The sequence below is a fragment of the Saccostrea cucullata genome, unplaced genomic scaffold, assembly GCF_032062105.1.
Source record: "Saccostrea cucullata isolate Sc308-1 unplaced genomic scaffold, CSIRO_AGI_Scuc_v1 ctg1483, whole genome shotgun sequence".
In the NCBI taxonomy this organism is placed as follows: Eukaryota; Metazoa; Mollusca; class Bivalvia; order Ostreida; family Ostreidae; genus Saccostrea; species Saccostrea cuccullata.
Window position 1 is genome coordinate 389,772 of NW_026932763.1, and position 23,855 is coordinate 413,626.

Here is a 23,855-nt window from a genome sequence, read left to right on the forward strand (position 1 = left end):
CGTCATAACATTTTTAGTTAACGTCATATTATATCCAAAATGTGTACACATATTTAAACAATCATTTCAAACAATTTGAGCAACAAAATTTGAATATACCTTGTTAATTGTAGAAATTCTTAAAGATTTTAGGCAGCAAAAATGTGGTCACGAAGCAGGGTCAAAATTGAGCTATCTACTAATTATACACTTTATAATATTAAAAGTCAATGGTTTAATAAATGGCGCTTATACAGAATAAAAATGATATGCTTGAATTTAGTAATGTTCTATTACTAAAGATGCTAAAATTTAAAACAATACAGCGCTTCGTTTAAATGATATCAATTTTTAAAGACAGATAGACTTCATTTAAACAAGCAACAAACGACGAAGTCAGAGGACGTCACGGAGCAGCGAGTAGAAATACATGTAATTTTTTTTTTTTTTTTGGAGAAACCTTTAAAACAAACTATAAGAATACTTAAGGAACCAAAGAAAATGATAAAAAACATGAACCATGCAATTGTTTATAATAGAAAAGACCATTTTTTGAGTGTTCAAAACTTTGAATTGCACGATGAATGGTCTGTAAAGACGAGATTGTAGTTAAAATCTTGTCAACAGAGTAAACACGTCATAAAACAATGTGTGATTCACTTTTTCGGATTTTGTGAAAGCAAAGTTACATGGAAAAGGATTCGAAATCATTGACAATCTAACTGAAAGTACTCAAACAATTGTTAAGTAACTTGATACCAAGTAATATGATTTTAAGAATGAGGAAGACTCTACACACCAAGTATGAAATGAAAAGGCAGCGTACGTTTAAGAAAAATGCTCGACGTTGTTTCTTTTACGTCAAAGTGTTGTTAACCGTGCTCCATGGTGACAAAACATGTTGCTTTTAAAATTGTCTAACATGAGTTCCATTTAATCAGATGGAATGAAACTTTACACACCGACAATATAAATGTTTTGACATATAAAAACATGTTGATCTTAAGTTTTATAAAAATAATATGATGATAGAGGACATTGTCTACGTATTTTTTGAATGATCCTCGTATATGTAGAGACTTTGTGAATCGACATTTTACATTTAAATAAAATAAATACATATTTTAAACCCAGAAAGACCAGTCTGGGTACCGGGGAGACATACCCTTCTGCCTTATAATGTATAGTGGGGTATTTTTTGGTGGAGCGAATGTTTTTGAGTTTTGACGATTTTTTTTTCATCTTGTACACATAATGAATACGTGTAACAAATATAAATTGTGAAAAAAATGTCCAATTATTTCCGAGCTTGAATACCGATGGGGTGGGGGTGTGTGTACTATCCACAAGTACATGTGTCATTTACGTATGCACTTTTCATTCAAAAATGTGCAAAAGCTTGATTAATTTTACCGACACGTAAGGAAATAATTTTCATTTTTTTAATGACGCGTTTATCATATTATTACGATAATTATAATGTAGATGAAATTGTGTTCATCGAAATGGCTTCCTTTTGCGGAGGTTATCTAGCAGCAAAGATCAGAAGACGTAAAATTAATTTGATGGTGGCCACGGTGACAAAGGTGAAAAAGTTATACACAAGGACAAGTAGCTAAATGTAAATCAAATTCAAGTACCCAATGATGGATCTTATTTTACTTGATTGACGGGGGATACAGGTAAGGTATTTCTAAGGGCGGTGCTATATGTAATTATTTCGGGCTTTAATATCTACCCACGTTATACATGTACTGTATAACCTGGGTTACGGCAGTGTCTGCTCAAGGCTTAAACGTTATCTTCCAAGGTTTTTAAGTATAACTTGTGTAGCTATTAAGTTCTTTCTTTATAATTTATGTTTTTCCATGAAGTGAAGGGAAAAAACACAACTTCACCTTGAAAATAATAAAATGTTAAAGTCACGACAAGCAGTTTAATACGTTTTGATGCAAGTCATTGTGAGGTAGCCAACCCAGGTTATACAGTATAAATTAATTTTCGCCAAATGAAAACATGCATGAAAACATTAATTAAATCATTCAATTTATGGACACTAAAGCAAATAATGAAAGAAATATATCTTTTCTTTAATGTATACTATATTGGAATGGATAAAATTACTATTATGATGTTATTATTTGTTTAATCTTTTTCTTGTTTACACTCTTCGTAAATCTGGTGTTGTGTACGTTTGCTTAATTTATACAGTCTCTCTGGTGCCACGGAAGAATCATATTCTTGAAGTTAAAACTTGAAATCAGAAATATTATTCATGGTAAGAAATTTTCCGGGTAGACTTTTTTTTTGCTTTTGTCTTTTTTTTTTATTTTTCAGGCAGGAAAAAAACTTTTAAGCTCATTATAAAACATATGTTACAATGATAATAACATTTGTTAAAAATTACAGTGTGTTAGATAACGAATGAAATAGCAAGGAAGTATTGAGACAAATTTAATTTCGTGACACTGTCAGACATCGCAAAGGCAAGAAATAAATTCCTCAAATATACTTTCAGTACATTATAAATATAAGCATGATTAACATATCTATTTATATATTTATAGTACTCACACCAAGGAATACTTGGAAATCTAAAATGAACCATTAAATTTTTATTTTTTAAATATAACGAAACAAACAATATTTTTTTTTTATTCCAATTGCTAAAAACAGATACGCTTGTATCAAAAGAGCTATTTTATTTACAAATTAGATTAGTCTTGCTTGTATTTGGTGTTAGAAACCCTGCTTCTTGCCTCTGTTTGTCACGCCCTGCACGTGATTTTTTTTAAAACTTCGCGATGAACCAGTACATCGATGAATCAATACATTGTTTGGAAATAAAGAACATTAATTAATGTAATTTTATTTTGAATAAAGACATTGGAAATGTTAATATAAGATGTTAAATGATTTCTAATGCATTTCCGACTGGAACTTTTTAATAAGTGGCTTTTGCCAAGATTGATTACCCATCGCTTTATGCCGAGATTGCAATATTTCAAGCATATATCAACAGTTAAAGATTAAAAAATCTTATTAATGATTTCAGTTTCAAACTGGTAACTTTGAGAATATTTGAAACTATGTTGCAATGGACAATTTATTCCGCGCAATGATGGTATTTTTTTAGACAAAGAAAAATATTGCATGGAATGCACAATACATATCCGCGTATTCATTTCTTCACCTTTTAAACATTTTATGACGACCAAGAATAGGGCCAAGATTTGATAAATCATTTAATAAAGTTGGTTTGTGAAACACTTATGCTCCGAATCAACTTATAGAGTAGGTTAAATTTTCTCAAATGCACATCAAATGTGTAACACAATCAATTTAAAAAAATAAGTAATAACTACAGCAAAGCTCGTTGCTAAGCTACGTGTAGGTCTTCCGTCCTGTTTGACCGGAAGTAGCTTTCATTTTCAACAGAAATGTGAAATAACGCCAAAAAATGCTTTGAATCCTCTAAAGCGAAGTTAATTAATGCGAAAATAAGCCAATTTTTGCTTTTTCCGGTTTGACCGGAAGTAACGACGATGGACGGAAAATTAATTTTTAAGCTTCCAGGGACATATGTTACCCAAAAACTTGTCAAGAACGGCAAAAATACGCGTTTTTCAACTTCTTCCGGTTTGGCTGGAAGTGACGACGCTGGACGTATTTTGACAACTCGAGTAGATTGAAGTTGACATTTTGAACAACTTTGCTTCATTGACGTATTACAGATTTTTAATACTTTTTGAAAAATAAATGAAAAACTTTCGTCCCCTGTAGGTCTTCATTTTTAGGAGCCAGCCCTTTTTTGGAGATATCAGTTGACAGATCGACGTGTAATTTTACACTTCTATTGTTGTACAAGTCTTAAAAAAATATTTCTAGGAAAATGAAGTTTTCGTTGAAAAGGTGTCAAAATTTATGAAATTCTTGATAGGACTATTTTCGGGCCATAGCGAGCGTCGGCGCTTCGTACTTCCGCTGACAATGATATGCTCATTGCACTTCTCCTAAGGTTGCTCTATCATCACTGAAAATTTCATACATCTATCTTCAACAGTTTTTTAGAACATTGCTGGACAAAGTGACCCTCTAAAAATGACAAAATCGCGAAAATCTCCGAACCGGAAGTGACGTCATCAAAATAAAAAATGGATCTAGATTTTTTGATGTTCTGTCAGACCTGAAGGTTTCTTGAAAATCCATTGAGCCGTTTCCGAGAACTTGCGTAAGAAAAAAATGGTAAGTAGATGAGATCTCGTTGCAAGCAAAGATTAGTTTTTCCGTTGAATTTTTCGATGAGATGAGATGTGGTTTTGACTGAGATATTCGTTAAAAGCGAATGTCATTAAAGATTTTCTTCATTAAATTTAAAGTTTCTGATTTATATCAAGATATCTTCAACATCTTTTGTTCAATATGGCTTATGAAAATACTCCCCCTTTTCAAGATGTACAGCATCAAGGACATAGCATTCTGGTCCCTCGCAACCCCTCATTACGTGATCTAAATTCTATCATATATTGTTGCAAATCGTTAAGATAAATACCTTTGCTTCAGTAATGTATTACAAAATATTAATCATAAGAGAGTTAGAGATGAATGTCATTAGGTCTCTTTGAGCCCCTAATTCGAGGGGTCAGTCCTTTTTTCTTGATATCAAAGAAAGGTCTTGTCATTTTAAAGATTTTTTGTTCAACACTTATTTAGAGATTTCTTTTCCTTGTGGACATATGCTGAATGGAAATATTTAGGGACCAAGTCCTCAATGGGGCCGTTTTACAAAAATCCAAAGTATGCATATTGTTTAGAACATTATTCTGATCATCATTTGTTGAATATTTTATCAAAATATTGCCCCTTCTTTATATATAAAGCGTGAAAGATTGACATTCTGGTCCCTTTTGACCTTTAATTACGTACATGTAACATATGATCCAAATGTTATCTTATATTGTTGCAAATCGTTAACACGAATGCCTTTTCTTCAGTAATGCATAACAAAATATTGATCGTTATAGAGTTATAGATGAAAGACTTTTGGCCCCTTTGAGCCCCTAATTTGAGGAGTCAGCCCCTTTTCTTGATGTCAAATGAAGTCTTGTGATTTTGAATCAAAATAATTCCACTTTTTGAGATATAAAGCGTCAAAGATTTGATATTCTGGCTTCTTGTGACCCTTAAATACGTAACGTTTTATCTGAAATATATTACAAAATATTGATCAATAAAGAGATAAATGAAAGACTATTGGAATTCTGAGCCCTTGATTTGAAGGGGTCAGCGCCTTTTTCGTGATTTCATATGAAAGGTCCTGTAAATCTGTACAAGTTTTATTCTATATATTTTAACAAATTATGAATAGATACGAAGATATAAAACAAAACATGTCAAATTTTGTGAGATATTTCTGAGACATTTTTGGGGCTCTACCGAGCTTCGGAGCCTTTGGCGCTAAAAAGATTTGGATGCCTGCCTGCAATTCAGCAAACCTTTCCTTACTCTCAACGAAAATCTTGACCCAATATCTTCAGTCGTTTTGGAGGAGTTTCCAGGACAAGCCGACCTCCTAAAAAATCAGAAAATCGTCCATATCTCACGACCGGAAGTGACTTCATCACCGATTTATATTTCCTACAAGGTTCAGATGACTATCTATTAGTTCTGAGAGTTTGGTGAAAATCTATCGAGCCATATCTGAGAAGTCGCGTGCACAAAATCGGTAAGAAAAAAAGAATAATAATACGAAAAAAACGAACGAAAACAACAAGGAAACGAATGACCTTAATAAAGAAAATAGTGGAAAAGAAACCTAAGAAAAACAATAAGGTCTTCCGCTGAAGACAAAAGACCTTTAAGATACTACAAGTAATAAAACTAAAGCAAACCTCGCTGCAAAGCAACGAGTAGGTCAACCAGATGTAACTTTTCATAAAAAAAATAAGTAATGACGTGTCCAATGATTTAAATCCGCCAAATGTATGTTAATTATTGCAAAAATAGGTTATTTTGGCTACTTTCGGTTCGACCCGAAGTGACATCAACAGATGTAATATTCAGTTTTATGCTTTCAAATCATACAAATTATCGAAGATGTGTCAATTACGACAGAAATATGCATCTATACACCATAAAAGTTCGTAATATTGTCTATTGCATGTCATCTGTGTTACAGTACCCGTAATGTTATTCTTGACAATTCTATCGTGTCCTATCGTGCGTGTCTCCTATCGTATCTTGCTTGAATCCTATCGTATCGTGCATGTATCTTTCTTTATTCACGAAGTTCATTCATTATTTTAACCACTTTTTTTTTATATATGTGAATAATTCTAGATTGAAAATCACTTTCAATTTAAATAATTAGAAGGAACACATGAAAGAAATTGTTTTATTTTAGCTGAAAGCTTAAGGTACTTTTTTTCATCTATGGTAAAGTATTAGACATAAAAAAGTAATTTTTGTCAAATTAATCTAGACTTCAGCAAAACATTTCCGCTTTGTCCTGATCGCAGCTTGATAAAGAATAGAAATGAATAGCATAAGTTTTACATGAGATAAAGGACAAATTATGTGGACTTTATGTCTTCAATTGGATATAAAGAAGGGATGTTTTCAGTTAGCAATAAACACTTCCATTACATTATCGATTCGACATATCCGCCAGATAAAAATATAATAAATAAACCTGATAGTCTGAAACATTTGGTTTTTATTCTCTTTTCTCGTCAAAAAAAATTGTTGAATTTTTTGCGGGAAAAATTCTTCCTATGTATACATGTATCAATTTTGAACTCTGAGTATGGAAAAAGCAGGCAAACATTATTTTAAAGATGTCCTAACGTAATGAACATCAGAAGGGTTAAAAAGTTAAAGACCAGTTTCCCTTTTATTTACCACATCGTAGTATATTGATTTTGTCTTCAATAAATTGGATATACAAGAGAAAATTCTACAGAAAAGCTTTTTCTTATACGTAAAAAAGCTCATGAAAAAAAACTAATAAAAAAATGCTAATTTGATAATTGTATAGAATAAAAATACATGTTAAACAAAATATGCGCAGTTTCAAGAACCATCGATTTTACATATACCTTGATACTATAATTATCACTTTATACATTGTGATATCCAAGCACATTTGCAAACTATATATTGCCAATTTAAATTAAGTATTTTTTTCCTGTCTAAATAAAACCAAATCTAGACGTGATTATGCTTGGGTAAATTGTTCACTTCTTGACCTTCTTGAGATCTGTCATTTCATTTCATTGATTGTAGTATATACTCGTGCCAGTGCATTGAATATGATCACAAACAGCTTTATTCACCAGATGATATTCATCCTAAAAATTACATCAATAGATTAATCCATACAAATGTTGAGTACAGAGTAAATTAAGAAACTAATTTTGTAGATATCGTAACAATTTATAAGGGATTTCGAATGGAATGCCGGGTATTTAATATATATTTGTAACCGTTTGGATTAATTATTTAACAGGGACTTGAACTTGGCCTTTTCATTGTATAAATGACAAAACAACTGACGAGGTTGGAACAGAACTCCGGTCTTCTGACTTGAAGTTGTCTGACAGCAGTGAAGACGTCCACACAACCATCCATGTTGATCTGTTGTATCACGTTATGAACGGCACAGAAAACCCCACATAATGCTGCACCATCCCTGGTAAAAAATATATACGTCAGTTTAACAATAATTATGTGCATCAATTCTCCTCGTATTTTGTTTCGACATTTAATGTGATCTTAAAGAGCAAATCAAATTCTTAGATGACGCCCACTATACGTTGCAATTTATAAGTAGGATATGGAGATAACGAACAGTATAAAACTCAAGAATTTCAAAGACAAAACTTTAAAACATTTAAACCTAAAGATTGTTTATCAAAGTTAATGATTATTTCTGTATTAAACTATTAAGAAGTTAAAGTCTCTGACGTAAATAGACAACCTGCTAACAATTGTGATGGGAGTTTCTGTTTCAATATTTAGTGTGGCTGAGACCAGACTCCGAAGTTGAGATGTGTCAAGAGGGGTTCCGGAAGAATGTATGCTGATCTTCGGTTCTATTACTGTCACGGTATGAACCTCCTCTTCATTCTAAAGAACGAAGCTTGTTGTACTATTAAGAGTGCATGGCCGTTCTTTAATTTTTGATTCAAGAAAAAAAACTACTCTATTTAAACACGCATTTCCAAAAATACCTAAATAAATAAAATAGAAAAAAATATGTTGCTTAAGAAAGATTTAAAAAAAAAAACATGCACATTAAGTTATTCCTTCTTACATTTTTCTCCAGAATGTGAAGAGTAGTGCAGGTAAGGTCACTTTCAGATCTGTTTTGAATATGTATGGTGAAAGGGGGTACTGCATTTAAAGATGAAGGGCGTGGTAACCATGTTTTACTCTATATAAGAAAAAGAAAAATAGATTGATGCATTTAAATATTCTGCAAATAAACAGAAACCAGTAAAAAAAAAGTATACTCTGAGACAAGAAACAACTTTTAAAAAAAAATGTATGGAACATCTAACCTACCGGGGAAACAGATGTTGAAAGTCACTACCCTCTCAGGTAATTTAAGCACCATTAATCTTCTTTACTCACCTTTTCAATGGATTTATTTTTGTGGGATGGGTTGGGAACGGATCGATGTACATGTGGTTATCTGGATATTTTATACTTAATAATTTATTATAATTATTTTTGAATGTAGAAGATTGAACAAATATTGACCATCAGCTTATATCTTAAAAAGTAGTCAAAGGGAAAAATCAAGGGGAAAAAGTTTGATATTATATTGCATATATATTTAAAAAAAAATGAATGTTCTTCCAGGAGATAGGACATGTAGTGCCGCACAGATAAAACGGCTAAATGGACATTTAAGTATAATGTAGCAATCTGTTTATTTAAAAAAAAAAAAATCTGAAATGAGGTCAATTTCATACCAAAAAGAAGAAAAATAAAATAATCAGGGAACGGCAAAATATTAATTTTACTTTATATCACCTTCATCTTTAAGCTGATAAAGAATTATCATGTTCTTTTTGTTTATTTGGTTTTGAATTATTATATCATTTTATTTCTTTTTTTACTCTCCTGTATTGTATTTAATAAGAATATCAGCTTTCTTGTTTAAAGTCATCATTTCGTAAGTTCTATGGTTGATACAATGACCTTGTCAGCGACTACGGTTTATCATTAAGTATAAGTCAATTGCTGACTGATATTTTTCATACTCATTGTTAGTGCATTATTTAAACATTGAATTTACGACAGATTTCTCCTTTATTTCCAGATCAAAAAGGAGCATACGGCAGGTGTGACCGGTCACCAGGGGATGCTCACTCCTCCATGGCACCTGATCCCACCTCTGATGTTTTGGAGGTCTACGTTTGCTCTGCTCCTATTTTGTATTGTTTTATGGACTTTGATATTGAATACTGCTCGTAATCTCCATATCCTTCTATCCACTTAATCTACTTTATTACATTTTGCAATCAAGAAATCGACCAATTTTTACAATTTGTCAATAAGTCGGATATTAGATTTCGGAAAAAAATAATCCCAGGCAAATTTATACTAAAAAAAAACGTATTTCTTTTTTTATATATTGCTATTTTTCTTCTCTGACATGATTACCTCATCTTTGAAAATTATGAAAATGCTTTTTGTATATTTTGCTTCAAAAACTATTAATTTGCCTTGATACATAAGGTTTACAGAGATAACTCATCACCGTCCGACAGCTGGAATGGGTTCTCTTTGTAAAATATTTTTTTTGAATAAAGAGTACAAGAGCACAAAGTATATTAAAACGTCGTTGTTATTCACAACCTTAAATTCAATCTTTGCAAAGGAGAAGAGTTGAATTTTAGATAAGTGACACAGTTTTACGTAAGATTCAAATAAGCAACACTCAATTACCCTCCGCTCTAACCGTCATACAGAAAAACATGTATAAAATAAAAGGAAGCATCGCTCTTTCTCATTATCAACATGCATCAATTTCAACAGAAGAGTATATTTCTACAATAAAACATAAAAAGCATAACCCTTAAAATCATCTGAGCCCAAAGTAATACAATTAAAGAATTAAAATTTCAATGTTATAATTTAATGTAATATTTTCAATATTTCCCTTTTCTTATTTATGTACACCTAACCCTGGGGCCCGGTACTTGACAATTTTTATAGAGGGATTATCGCAATCATGCTATCAGTTTAATGTCCAGGATAAAAGTAGAAAATTTTATGAGATTGTACCCATTTTGACGGTTTTGGCCAAAACATTAAAGTCAAGGCCTAGGGGAAGAAGGGACCAAAACATTCACCATATTTGTTTCTCTTCTTTTATAGGTGTTATTTGACAGATTGTTATAAATCGGTACAGCTTCTGCAGATAAGAACCTAAAAAATTTCAAAAATAACGAACGAAACCCAATTTATTACGATGGACAAACACGGATTGGAAAAGGACTCCCTAGTCGCTTAAAAGTGGAATCATTTTTAGTAAAATTATCAATGTTTCAGCCTTATATATCATTACATACCGAATCAATCGCGTGAAGAGGATCCATACAGACGACAGTGTCAGATTCATGATCATTAAGCAGGCGCAGGAAGTCAACAGCGTCCTCTTCCGTCGGATATTGCGTCACAATAAACGCTCTACTGTTAGTGTACGACTAATAAAAGAAAAAAAAAATAATAAAACGTCAACAAAAAAGTCCTTGATCTAAAATGCAGACTAATTTTCTCTTGCAATAATGCGAAATATGGTTATAATGCAAACAATGAAGATTATATATTAGAACGTCTTCATAGCAATACACGTCGCTATAGATTTTTAGGAATAAATTTACAACAATTTCAAATGCTAAGATCTTTAATACTTACTGGAACAGATACTGCATTGATGAAGTTTCCTCGTTTAAGGACGGTAGAAGAAAGATGAACACTGTATTTATCCACTAATTTAGAAAAAAAATAAGAAAATTCTCGGATGTATGTAGACAGTAAAATAAATGATCCTTCATCATTGAAGGTTGTCAGAGTAATATCATTCCCACCTTCTCTCTCTCTCTCTCTCTCTCTCTCTCTCTCTCTCTCTGTGTGTGTGTGTGTAATATTTTAAGTCTTATCTTGAACATAATGGGTAAGTGAGGTGTTAATATATATCAAGGATACACCATGGCTAAATTAATTGGAAAATAGAAAGTTTCATATTTTTGTACTTTTTTTCTAAAGACAGAAATTCTGTGTTTTGGGAGAATAATATTGGGGGAAAACAGAAAATATATAGATTAAATTAAGATTTTTAAATATTTTTATATCATAGGGACTAACTTTCAGAGGGAAGGTTTAGGATATGCATCCAAAAAGCTGAAAAACCTGTGATTTTCACATAATACGACTAAGCCTTTTCATAACATGCACCATACACTAAGGGACGATGGATTAGATATTTAAGAAAGTACACATAAGAGAAACAAATAGTTTCTAACTACAGTTGTATATCTGGAAATATAAGATATTTATCCTATATATTATTCAATATGTGACATTTGGAATTTTCAGTATGTTATCAACTAAATTCAGACAAAAGCTCTGGCATGCAAAGTATTAGGATTTTTTTTAAATTGGCAAAACGATCCTTTCTTTATGAGAAAAAAGAATGAAAAAAAACAAGATATATAGGTAAAATGTTAGGTACATGAACTTAAAACGCTTTATCATGCGTTTTGTGACCAATTATTGCATGTATTAAGTAAATTTAATATATAAAATACAATATAAAATAACAATCAAAAGTTTTCTACACATCAGCAAACCAAGTATTGCTGTTATGTTGCAATACATTACTCGTTGGCTCACATAATAGTGAAGAAGAAAATTGGTAACAGAATGAAATAAATAAAAATGTAACCTACGTGGCAATAAACGACTGGAATGGATATCCCCACAACCATCCCTTGCCAGCTTGAAATCATCTTCATTATATTTAGGTTGTATTTTCATTAAAAGCTATTTATAAAAACAGTTAAACATTTTATAAAACCGTAATTATAAATTCTTGATAACGATAAGAATTTTACTCCAACAAGAGATGAAAGGGTTAATTTTTGAAAAGGGACAAAGAATTTATTTTTTCTCTTAAATACCATTAAAAATCAATAAACATCAGAAAGACGCATTCTAAACAAAACCAGTTAGACCTTTGTTTTCTTCATAACTGGAAAGTTCTATTCTCCTAAAATGTCTTACTTTGCTTGAAAACTAGACGCTAAATGCTATTTTGTTCTGCCTGCTAATCATTATTTTGAATCTGAATAAGAGTACTGATATCACAAAACATTTTTACTTATCGAATTTTGATGTGTTTCAATGGTATCATGATGTGTGCTGCTATCATTTTTAAAAGAAAATGCTTAATTAAATAAAAATGAAAAGCGGTTATATTTATCATAATTATTTTCGATCACATAAATAACAGAATTAGAAATAAAGAAATCAAACGTCGGTTTAAGATCAACACCCGTATACATATGGTTAAGTCAGACGTATTTTATTCATTCACTTAGGCTTATCTTTCTTTTTATCATAACATATCATCATCGACGTCATTACAAGTAATGGAAGCATTGTTTTCATTATTATTATTTTTTTTGCAAGGGTTTTTCTTTAAGGAATGATTGTCTTATTTTTCGATTTCAAGATGTGATCAATCGAATGGCTTGCGTGATAATTCGCATAAACTCCGAAGGCGTGTATGCCTAAAATTATCACGCAGACCAATCGATTGATCATCGTCATAAAATTGAAAAATCTGACAGTTATTCCTTATATGTACATGCTTTGATTCCGCCAATCCACATGCTCCATGCCCTGTTTCTCTTTAGCTGTTAGTCTCGCCCTGCACGAGTCTCAGACAAAGACATTGGAAATGTAAATATTTTGTAATATAAGGTGTACCTGAAATTCTTTTCGAAGCGTGTTCTGATTTGCTGGTTTGTCTACTGTCATGGCGTTTGCATTTGCCGTAAATTCCTCAATTGTTTTGACCATCACCGGCGATTTGAAGATTTCGTTCAAAGAAAGAAATATGGTCATATATTGTTCCTGAAACAAAAATGTAATGTTAAATCCAAAGAAAAAAACATACAGGCCTGCATAATAGTTCTTCGTTCGTTTATTAATATTTACTTATGGATTTTGGCTGTTAAAAATTATAATTTTAATAATGTTTAAGTTATTTCGAAAGTGAAAAGTTCTTGCAATCTACTAGGAAGCTAGGATTGGAAAACTAGGTTCATTATCGTAAATAATTATAATCACTTCATTGTTTTAATCTTTGGAATTTTTTTACTTGCATTTTTTAAGCTAACATAGCAGATTTTCAGTAATTACACTCAAAAAGAAAGTAATTCGATGAATAGATAAATTAACTGAAGATACCAATTTTTTTAATCATTTTTTTTTATTCATATTAATAAATAATTTATTGTTATTATTTACTAATGAGAGTTATCAGTAATTCTCCTCTTTATACACAATTTATTATTAAAGCGGTAGAGGGAAAGCTGGATAAAATGTACATTTTTTTAAATAATAATTTTATTAGGCTTACATAGGTTTGGACCATATTCATCCTGCTTTCTCTCATCTTCTTGACATACTCTGCGACGTTAACTTTCCCTGTCTTTCTTCCTATCTTGTTCAGAACGTCTATTGCTATGTATGTCCCGGTTCTTCCTATTCCTGCACTTAAAAGCATAAAAAAAATACTCTAATTAGTTGTTTAACGTCCTCGAATTTTTAACTTCTAGAAAAGACACAATTTACTGTAAGCAGGTGCAACGGGGGTAACCACAACAAATCGTACATTACAATGAAAACAGACCGAAATATAAACGAATCTTTTCTTCTTTTTTGCGGAAAGGTTTAACCAGGATTATAGTCGATTTTAGTCTTTGACGAACGTGTCATTACCATTTTGATCATTAAAATTTATCAAAAGAAAAGTTTTATCCAATATTATTTCAAAATCATTTTATTATGCAGTTTTACCTGCAGTGTACATCAATTGGAGAGTCATTCTTATTGGTGCCTGTTTTCGTCACGTGATAAAGGAACACAACAAGGCAGAGAGGTTCAGGAGTCCCATGGTCGGGCCAAGCAGTGTAATGGTATTGTGTTACAAAACGAGGCCTTTTTGACTGTAATTTAAATATTTTCATAAAATATTTCAAGTCATTTATTTTAATTTTCTGATTTTTAATACACAAATCAAAACAGAAATGGGAACATTAAGCCTCACTGGATAACCTCATTTCTTTGAAATTTCTAATACTAAAAATGACGGGCGGGTTCTTCCGCTAATAATGAATCTAGACTCAGTGATAAAAATGTCATTGAAAAGAGCAATGCAATACTTAACGTCATAAATAATACCATTACTAATTGCATGCTTAGATTATTTCCAAACTGTGCATGAAGGCGGAAGTTAATGAAAGTAAAATATGAAAGAGTTTCTCTATCGTGGTTTTCATGAGATGAAACCCCATTCGGTCTTTTAAGCAATGATGTATTATCAACTGCTTTACCTCCTCTATATGCTAGTAGCTCACCTCCTTGTCGTTAATGTTAAATTTACGAATACTGTAGAATGCGTACTCCTTTTCCTCTATCATTTTCACAGACATCTTTCCGTAGATTATGTTCTGGTTAACTTCCGGCCAATACTTCGCACATTTGGTCTAAATAATGATTTAAAAGATTGTAATAAAATAAATATGGAACATTGAATTTAAATTTCATAATGTACATATTTTCTTATAATTCCTTTTATTTCGGTTAATAGAACAAACACATATTTGAAATATATGAAGTTTTATGGAGTTAGAAAAAAATGGGAACACTTTCAGATCCATGTTACCTTATTCCCTTCTTTCAGGTTGGTTAACATAACAATGATGGATACATGTTCCTGCCAAACCATTGTCCAAAAATCGTTTACCGTGTTCTGTTTTGGTCCTAATCATATAGCATGGAAATTCTCATAAAATATATCGCAGATGACATTTAAGATTCTTACAGACTGTTACACAACATTGTAGAACAAGCATTTCCCTAATTATCAAGCTATATTAAACTGATATTCTTAGCTTAACTTTAACTTTAAATTTTAAACTTAACAAAGGGATGTGTTAAGACACTGTTTGAAATACTTGTTGTAAGTCGAAAAACAATACATACTCATATATAATTATAAAACAGAAGTATCTGAAGATATCGAAACTGTACTAGAATGGAAAAGAAAAGTAGCATTTGGAACTGAAGCTCTGCAAAAATAACACACGTAATAATTATCTCTATTTGCGTGTCTTTTTGAGACAAGATTGCAATAAGACTATAATAGCTTACTTATCTCTGACAAGTGGATCTGAAAATTGACAATTTTGTATTGTGTATCAATAATGATAATAATGTAATTTACCTTGGGCAGCAATATATTGTTGTTCTTGCTTTGCACCCTAAAAAAGCAACTCTACTTATCATATTTTGCATTAAAAACAATAAAAAGAGCATACGATAATACAAATGAATCTAATCAATCAGGAAAAAAATTCCTATATGCAGCTTAAAGAGAAATGTGTATGGAGCTGTATATTTTAGTTTTATAAACTAAGATTTTGGGAGGAAAGGTACTATATACATGTGAACTAAATTGATGTTAACAAGCATCGCCTTATTGTTGATAAGGAAAATACATACGTTGTTTTTTTTGTGTTTTTTTTTTACGTTAAGCTTTTCTTTACCTGTATGTAATTAGCGTTTATGTAATCAGATGCCGAATCAGTTTTAAGTAATATTCTGGAGTGGTCATCTGGATAAAAAAAAGATATAGAATATAAATTAAGATATCTTTTAATGCAATCCAATGTATGTTACCATAAAAAAGAATACAACAATGCAATCTCGAAAAAAATGCAACGATTAACTAATTATGCATATGGAATGAATGTACATATATTTGTAAATTCGATAAAAAAAAAATACAACCAAGTTAAATACTAACATGGAAACGTTGTCTTATATCTATTCTTGAGAAGATTTTCTTCTCTCTTTCCAGCTTCGCACTTGTATCTTTCTCCATATGGCAAAGTCTTTAAAAAATAAATCACAAACATAAAGCTTTTGATCCCCTTCTATTTTGGGGTGTCTATGTATACATGTTTGTGCCGTACAGTTTTCTTATTATTGTACTGTTAAGACAGATAATGTGTAAACAGTGTGTTTATATTTAAATCACCAATACTTTTAACATGCAGAGAAAAAAATCTTTAAAACGATGCCCCTTTTCTCAAAGAAATGCAAATACAGGACTATAATGGTTGTATTTTTCTCAGGTGCCTACTTACCGCATATTCCCTCTGAAACCCATCATCTTTATTCTTCCTTTTTTCAGCTATATATGTATCCAGTTGCTCTAGAGGTATGTCCCGAATCACTACTTCGTTTGCATAAAAATCTCCGTAAGGATTTTCCGAATGTATTTGCTCATCAACATCTTCATCAACTTCATCATTTCTTTTTTGAACGCTTAGCAGTTTTTGCATTCTGGTTTTCTTACTTTTATTTCCTTGATCAGTTGATGACCAATGATTTGAATTAATGCTTGAGAAATTTGTTTCGGGTATTTCTTTATTTGCTAAAATAAGTAACAAAGCAATTAAATTTATTCCTGTAATAATGTGATGAATCAGAATCAATGTGTTATGTAAATAACGACTCACAATTTTGAGTTCTGTTTGTATCTGCTTTGGACCTGTTATCTTTCTTTAAACTGCGCCTTCTATAGAGAAAACCGAAAATGATTAAAATGCAAAGTATCGAAATGCATGTGATATATGTAAAACACGATTAACAAGAATGAAAAGTATAACTGTACAACAAATGATCATGAATGCAAATCTAAAACGTATATTGACCGTTTTAAAGTAAGAACTGCTATAACAACGACGATACACGCGATAGTAATTCCAGAAACCCCACCAATGATCGTCCCAATATTGTTACCATTGCCTTGTTGAGGAGACGTTTTCTAAAATATTAATATTCATAATGATAAGATTTTGATATTATGCATATACAAAGTTTTTTTTAATTTCCCTAATAAAGAATAAAATTCATTAGATGCTATTTATTTATTTCATTGAATATCCAAAACCAGATTGATTCGTGCATATTGACCAATTTCGAGTATTACGACTATTGGCTAGATTCAGAGGAATTCCTAAAAGTATTTTTTCTTACATCAAAAAGAATTTTCCGATATAATACATGTACATATTCAAAAAAAAAATAATAATTTCAATATTGGAATGTAATTTTAAAAAGACGTATTTAGGTTTGAAATCTTCAAACAAAAATCTAGAGATATGATTCATAGTGAATCGAAGTAAAAAAAAATAACTATGGTTAACTGTGGTATACTTTTTCAGAAAAAATCGGGTTCAGAGATACATGGTTTACTGTACCGACATTGCAGGGCATTCTCCATTATGTGGATTGCAAGTATTATTTACACAGTGGCTGCTACAGTTCTTTAAGCAATTCATGCCATACGTTCCTGGATCACATACTATAAATGAAATACTTATTGAATATATTTCATCTTACAGTTACATTCGTAAAATATAACCTTTTCTCTTCAACAGAAATGCACAGATTCTTCTTTCCCCTGAGAAAATATGTGATGTGATAATAAAAATACCTGTTAAACATAATAAGTCTTTATATCCCTGAATACATCCATTTAAACATGTTCCATTGATATTGTGACATTTATCTCCATCTAGACACTTGCCACAGTGTTGACTGCAGTTCTTGCCGAACCTTTTGTTTAAACATTCTGTATATAGATATAAATATATTAAATATTTTCCTCTTAATAATATATATAAACGACCTTTTCAAATTAAAGATAGAGGAATCAAAGTTAAACGACGTATGATTTCTTTTTTTTCATATATAATCTTTTTTAACTTTTTTTCCCATTTTAAACATAGCCCCAAAACTCTAAATGTATATGTAATATGAATAATGCATTATTTATTTTTTTGATAATGCTTACCATTTTTGCACTGAAGTCCCTCAAAACCAGGCTGACAACCGCCCAAACATTCACCAGTTGTTCGATTGCATCTGCTAGGTACACCACAATTTTCATCACATTGTTCCATACAGGTTATACCGAATTTTCCATCCGAACAAACTAATACCAAAATAAAAGAAAATAACAAAAAAACTTACAAATCTAGTATCTTACTTAATTTTTAGAGTATTTGTGTCATGATTATTAAGCAAACAAATGTAAATTTTAATTATTTTAAAACTTTTATGGACTCATGGAAATGTTACCGTCTTTACAAAGATCCCCTTCAAACCCAGAATCACAGCCTTCGAGACAAGACCCATTGATGTGATGACATTGTTTGTATTCCTGACACGCTCCACAACTCTCTCCACATACAGAGCCGTATGTTCCGTTATCACATTCTATTAATTGGGTGGAAGGGATAGTTGAAAAGAATGAAAGATTTTTTTTTCCTAAGAAGATCATTTACATAATCGCCTGCATTTAATTTAAAACATTTTAATTTTTTTAAAAACATTTTACAACATTTTAAATGCCAAAGCTTTGCTAAAACACGAAGAAATTTATTCTTAAGTAGATAGTGGCGTAGGAGGCATATTCTAAAGTAAATGCATAGAGGTTTATTACTCGAGTATAAGATTGGTTATTCAATTTATCAAAAGCAATGGGAAGAAAAAAATGTTTGTTATAGTTATAGATTCCATTAATTGTATAAGACGGTTTATCTAAAATAGTTCCATTATGATTCTGCTATATTTAAATAATTTGCTTCGTTGTAACACATCAATTAAATAGATAAATATTTAGTTCATATCGTAAATCATAAGTTACCTACGTCACAGTCAGTTACGTCAATTGCAAATTACCCCAGGTGACGTTGATTGTAAAATTGCTCAATTTGATTGAAATTTTAATTGAAAGGAAGGGAATGAAATGTACCTTGTTCTCGCCATTTTTTTTTTCTGATTGAGAAAGTGAATAATGCATGTCTTTCAAAAATCCTGAAGTCATTAATATGATTATGTTTTTTTTTTTCATTTGTGACCCAGAAATATGCATATTCCGTTATCTTTTGCAAAGCGTCAATTAGCTAGCAAAATAATATCTTAGCCATCAGACAATTACATGTATGTTTTATAGCAGTTATAAATTGTATATAAAGTATCAAAATCAGTGAATCCCAGGGTCGTAAACAGCATTTTTTTTATATTGTTTATCTATTAATTTATTGAAAATATTAATTGCAATCCTAATTAAATATAATTCAATTCAACTGGGGTTCCTTACTCTTTTCCTTGTTCTTTTTTATTTTATTTTACTTTTGCTTTTTCATACTTACGTAGTTCACACTGATGTCCCTTGTACCCAGGTTTACATCCCAGACATGCACCTGTCTCTATGTGACAATAACGACAGTTTGTATCAGGACAAGGGAGAGAACAATCTGGACCATAGACTCCTACATTTTGGCAGCCTTAAAAGTAAATGAAATCCATCTAAGTATTCATAAATGATTTAGAGAATTTGGAAATATGTTTAATGTTATAAGAAATATAGGCTTTAATATTTTTTTTTATTCATAATTATTTAAATTTTTATGATGAATTAAGGAATTGATGCCATTAACATTGCATGCTAACTTTTAGTAATTTCGATATAAAAAAACACCTGAGTGCTAAAAAAAAGTATATGTAAAGTGTATACCATTAACTTCAACTTCACACAATTCAACGTGTGCATATTGGGACAATTCCCAGGCATTTTCACGTGAAGGCTGGGGTCTTTCATTGTAATATATGACGTACTGGCCATGAACAGGGCACCTTATATTGACAACAGCCGGTATTGTGGCTCTAGTGTACTTTTCATCGTGTAAACATAGATAACCATGATGTCTGTTTGTTGTGTTGGAAACATAAACGTAAAATCCCAAAAATCGGGTAGTGTAGCCATTTGAAAAACCTAAAAAGAATACATTTATCTATATAAAGCTAAATTCCTTTCCATGTTTGTTTTTTTCACCGGTAATCATCAATTGGCTATTCTTCCTTTAACCTATAATTGTCTTGTAATTGAGTGAAAAGTAACATTAGTTTCTCAAGAATTATTAATTCTAAACTATTGAAGAAAGGACTTTTATTATTTATGCTGTTTCACCGGATATTTTAATCTGTATTTCCTCAAGTAATTGATATTCAGCAAATTTTGTAGTCGATTTAACATCAACATCAGCACTTATTTGTCACTGTTAACATCGCAGTACTGTTAAGGCAACACTTTCTGTAAAAAGTAATGGAATCCGATGCATATATGTTTAAAAGTTTTATTTTTCAGCAAGACACTCTTGTTAAAATGGCTTTATGGTATCTTGATTGATTGATTAATTGATTGTATATTGTTTAAGGTCCCCCTCGAGAATTTTTCACTCATGGAGACGTCACCGTTTGCCGGTGAAGGCCTTCAAATTTAGACCTATACTCGGCACTCAGGGCCATTGAGCAGCGAGGAATCTTTATCGTGCCAACGCCTGCCACTGACACGGGGCCTCGGTTTTTAAGGTCTCATTTGAAGGACCCGCAACTTTCACTTTAAAGTGCTTAGAGCATGGCAAAGGAACAGTCGCTACCTATTTTAACGACTAAGTCAGTCGAGGCCGAGATACGAACTCACGACCTCCCGATCACGGAGCGAGCGCTCTACCGACTGAGATACCGTGAACGGTTTAAGGTATCTTGAAGAGTATGTCCATCGCTTTTCACATCGGTAATTTTTTTTTTGACTTTATGTGACTCTTAAGTCACACGGACTCCGGTTTAAGTCAAATTAAACAAAATCTGCAAAGTCAATGCAAACAAAAAAATAACGGCAAAATGTTTTAGGAGTTGCCAATGTATGTATACTTTCTAAAACGTAATGCTCATTCAGTTAGTTGTTCAGCTAAAACTGACAGTAGTGTATGAAAAATAGGATATTTTCCTACATGTTATTTCATCGCGATTTATAAATTACCTAAAAGATTACACGTACACAGATATGAGCACGACTTTTTTGAAAATTTTACAATAAAATAAAAAAAATGAAAAAAAAACCTTTTAGCCCTTACACTTTTTGATTAAAAAATAAATTCTGATCCAATTGTTTTGTAAAACACGCTTTGATTGGATATGTCACTGATGTTTGAAACAGATAAATGAACATTAAGGAGTGAAAGCTTTTCATTGTGAAGCCATATAGGGCCATACTATAATATTCAAATCAATATCATGAATAGAAATATATCTATATTATAGGATTAAACGTTCTTTTTGAAAAATTTATCGATGTGTAAACTCTTGACATTTTACTCACAAACTAAATAAAAGTGCGAAGCACTTTTATGTTAAGTTTGTGAGTAAAATGTCAAGAGTTTACACATCGATAAATTTTTCAAAAAGAACGTTTAATTCTTATAATTCCAATATCGAATTTTTAAAAATATTTAAATTATTTCTCTTTGAGGCCTCCATACAATCTGTTATTTATGGACGGCGTAGGAATACATTTTACCGTAAAGGAACGTAATCGAGATGAATTTCGATAGAGTTCAACTTAAATTGTCAAAACAATCGATAAATAAACTTATAATAACTAATCAAATGTTGTTTAAGTCAACAAATATCTTAATTACGAGTTTACTTCAGAATAATTCGTCTTTGACCATGGCCATGTTGACATAAGCAACAACTCTCATAGGGAAAGTTGCAGACCGACGACGCCTTCAATTTGCACTTTTTTTTCAAATATTGAAACAATATAGAAAGTAAATATGAATTTGATGCTAATAGGGCAAGAGTTTGAGGTACGTTTCTTTTCCCTGTCAAAACGATACAGACTGAGCTTATTTTCTACGTTTGAACGTTGAGACAGCGATTTTTAAAATTCACACTCGTGATCGGACAGTGACATAAACATTTTCACGGCGTCCATCAGTTAGGCAGTCTAGTATGTTGCCAGTTTTGTTTAAGCCCTAATATTAAATTTAAAGTTTCTTGTATTCATTATTTAGCCAGAACAGACCCAGAAATAACTGCTTTCATTGTTTATACGATAACCTAGTAGTGTCATCAAGAAAGTAGTTCTGATTGAAAGAATTTATCGATGTGTAAAAATTTTCTGGAACGTGTTCTCGTCCAATCAAAACACAGGAAATCAATAGATAAAATGAAGATTGGAATTATATGTATATATATTTGTATCTTTATGTGATGGTTTTTAAGCAATTTATTACATTTTTCTTCTATTTTTTAGAATAAAGGATATGTGGTTGCATGCTAATTTAGAAACAAAACTCTGTGATAAAAATGATGAATTCAACTTTTTTATCGTCAATTCCTTTAACTATGCAACAATATACCTTAAGAATCTCAGTTGATTCGATACACAAGAGCATGTTCAACGTATGAAGAATTCCTAAAAAGAAGTTAATTACCGACAGAGTCTTTTAGATTTTAGATTTTTAAGTCATCATTTCGTAACTATTTATACACTTAATTGACGACGGATTTTCCTGTATCCAAACAGTTTAAAAAAGGGTGGAAACATTTTTTTTAGGTTCAGAAAGTCTATCCTGTTATCTTTCTTTCTAAATATATTTTGCTTTAATACATATTCTCCCACGATTATGTTTTGAAATGTATAGAAACCTAATGTCTCTTTAGATGCACAAGTGATATAATGACCCGATTTTATTTCAAACTGGGTATGAATATATTGCTCACAGAAACTCTATTTTAAATTTTATTGACATTTTATGCATCCGACTGTATATATTTGATGTTCCCTTTTTATTACAATTATATTTATCTCACATTTTAATTTACACAATACCAAGTGTGCAACAAAAATTTTCATTTGATTTAAATATAACCACAACGCATTTTTTAGAGTATAAAAGCGCTGAATAATTACCCCATGTGGAATCGTCTGTCCTGTAGTATATTGTTATATCATGAATGCTGTGGATGGACGTCAAGTTTACCCACCAAGTCAGATTACTGTACCCATCAGCTGATATCGTGCATTGTCCTCCGTAGGCTGTTAACACACTTTTTAGTCCATCAACAGCATTACTGGAATCAAAGGTAGCTTGTCCGTAATTTCTATTGGAACTGTAGTAAACATGCGCTTGGTACGTTGGGTTATTGAAAGCTATATTTTCTAAAAATGAATAAAATGTGAAATAATGTGGTCATTTGCTCACTACCATATTTTTTTTAAAGAATTATAATCATTTATTAAATCTTACTAAATTACATGAACGGTTTAGAAAATGTTTCGTTATAAGATTTCATTTATTTCAAATTTATTTATTTTTGAAGAAGATTTTTCTTGAAAAAAAAAATGTTGCTTCAATTCCTGAAAATTTATTAATATTCTCATAATACGATTTTAAAAGATCTTACCATATCCATAAACAATAGGTAGTACTGTTATTATCAGACCCAAAGCTAGCATGGCGGCGTGGTGAAGGAGACACTCTTACCAATGAGGAAGTTAATAATATAGTGCAACAGAGCGAAAACTCTACCCCATTTGCTGTTACTTGATAAACAAGTTATTCAAACATCACTGATTTTGTTTTGACAGCTCTTATACATTTTTAAAATAAACATTGAAGGAGTCAAGTTACATTTTTAAAGACATG

The 23,855-nt window shown here is 31.2% G+C and overlaps 1 protein-coding gene across 4 annotated transcripts in view; it reads right to left on the bottom strand.

Moving 5' to 3' along the window:
• The window catches only part of LOC134236036 (receptor-type tyrosine-protein phosphatase alpha-like), an 88,797-nt gene extending 64,942 nt beyond the window's left edge, over positions 1-23,855 (bottom strand). Inside the window, exons 1-26 of one of the 4 annotated variants that reach the window (XM_062718213.1) lie at positions 23,614-23,855; positions 23,120-23,368; positions 19,877-20,134; positions 19,512-19,646; positions 18,436-18,573; positions 18,149-18,289; positions 17,789-17,926; positions 17,553-17,656; positions 17,004-17,116; positions 16,809-16,867; positions 16,434-16,723; positions 16,091-16,178; positions 15,831-15,898; positions 15,509-15,545; positions 14,948-15,045; positions 14,640-14,768; positions 14,080-14,228; positions 13,640-13,775; positions 12,985-13,131; positions 11,943-12,036; positions 10,909-10,982; positions 10,563-10,697; positions 8,294-8,413; positions 7,955-8,106; positions 7,534-7,669; positions 7,005-7,328 (exon numbers count right to left, since the gene is read on the bottom strand). In XM_062718213.1, the coding sequence (XP_062574197.1) occupies positions 7,251-7,328; positions 7,534-7,669; positions 7,955-8,106; positions 8,294-8,413; positions 10,563-10,697; positions 10,909-10,982; positions 11,943-12,036; positions 12,985-13,131; positions 13,640-13,775; positions 14,080-14,228; positions 14,640-14,768; positions 14,948-15,045; positions 15,509-15,545; positions 15,831-15,898; positions 16,091-16,178; positions 16,434-16,723; positions 16,809-16,867; positions 17,004-17,116; positions 17,553-17,656; positions 17,789-17,926; positions 18,149-18,289; positions 18,436-18,573; positions 19,512-19,646; positions 19,877-20,134; positions 23,120-23,368; positions 23,614-23,665 (3,318 nt within the window). In that variant the 5' untranslated portion in view covers positions 23,666-23,855 and the 3' untranslated portion in view covers positions 7,005-7,250. Of the gene's footprint in view, positions 1-7,004; positions 7,329-7,533; positions 7,670-7,954; positions 8,107-8,293; positions 8,414-10,562; positions 10,698-10,908; positions 10,983-11,942; positions 12,037-12,984; positions 13,132-13,639; positions 13,776-14,079; positions 14,229-14,639; positions 14,769-14,947; positions 15,046-15,508; positions 15,546-15,830; positions 15,899-16,090; positions 16,179-16,433; positions 16,724-16,808; positions 16,868-17,003; positions 17,117-17,552; positions 17,657-17,788; positions 17,927-18,148; positions 18,290-18,435; positions 18,574-19,511; positions 19,647-19,876; positions 20,135-23,119; positions 23,369-23,613 lie in introns of those variants that run through there. The other 3 variants (XM_062718214.1, XM_062718215.1, XM_062718216.1) reach the window with 3 other exon arrangements.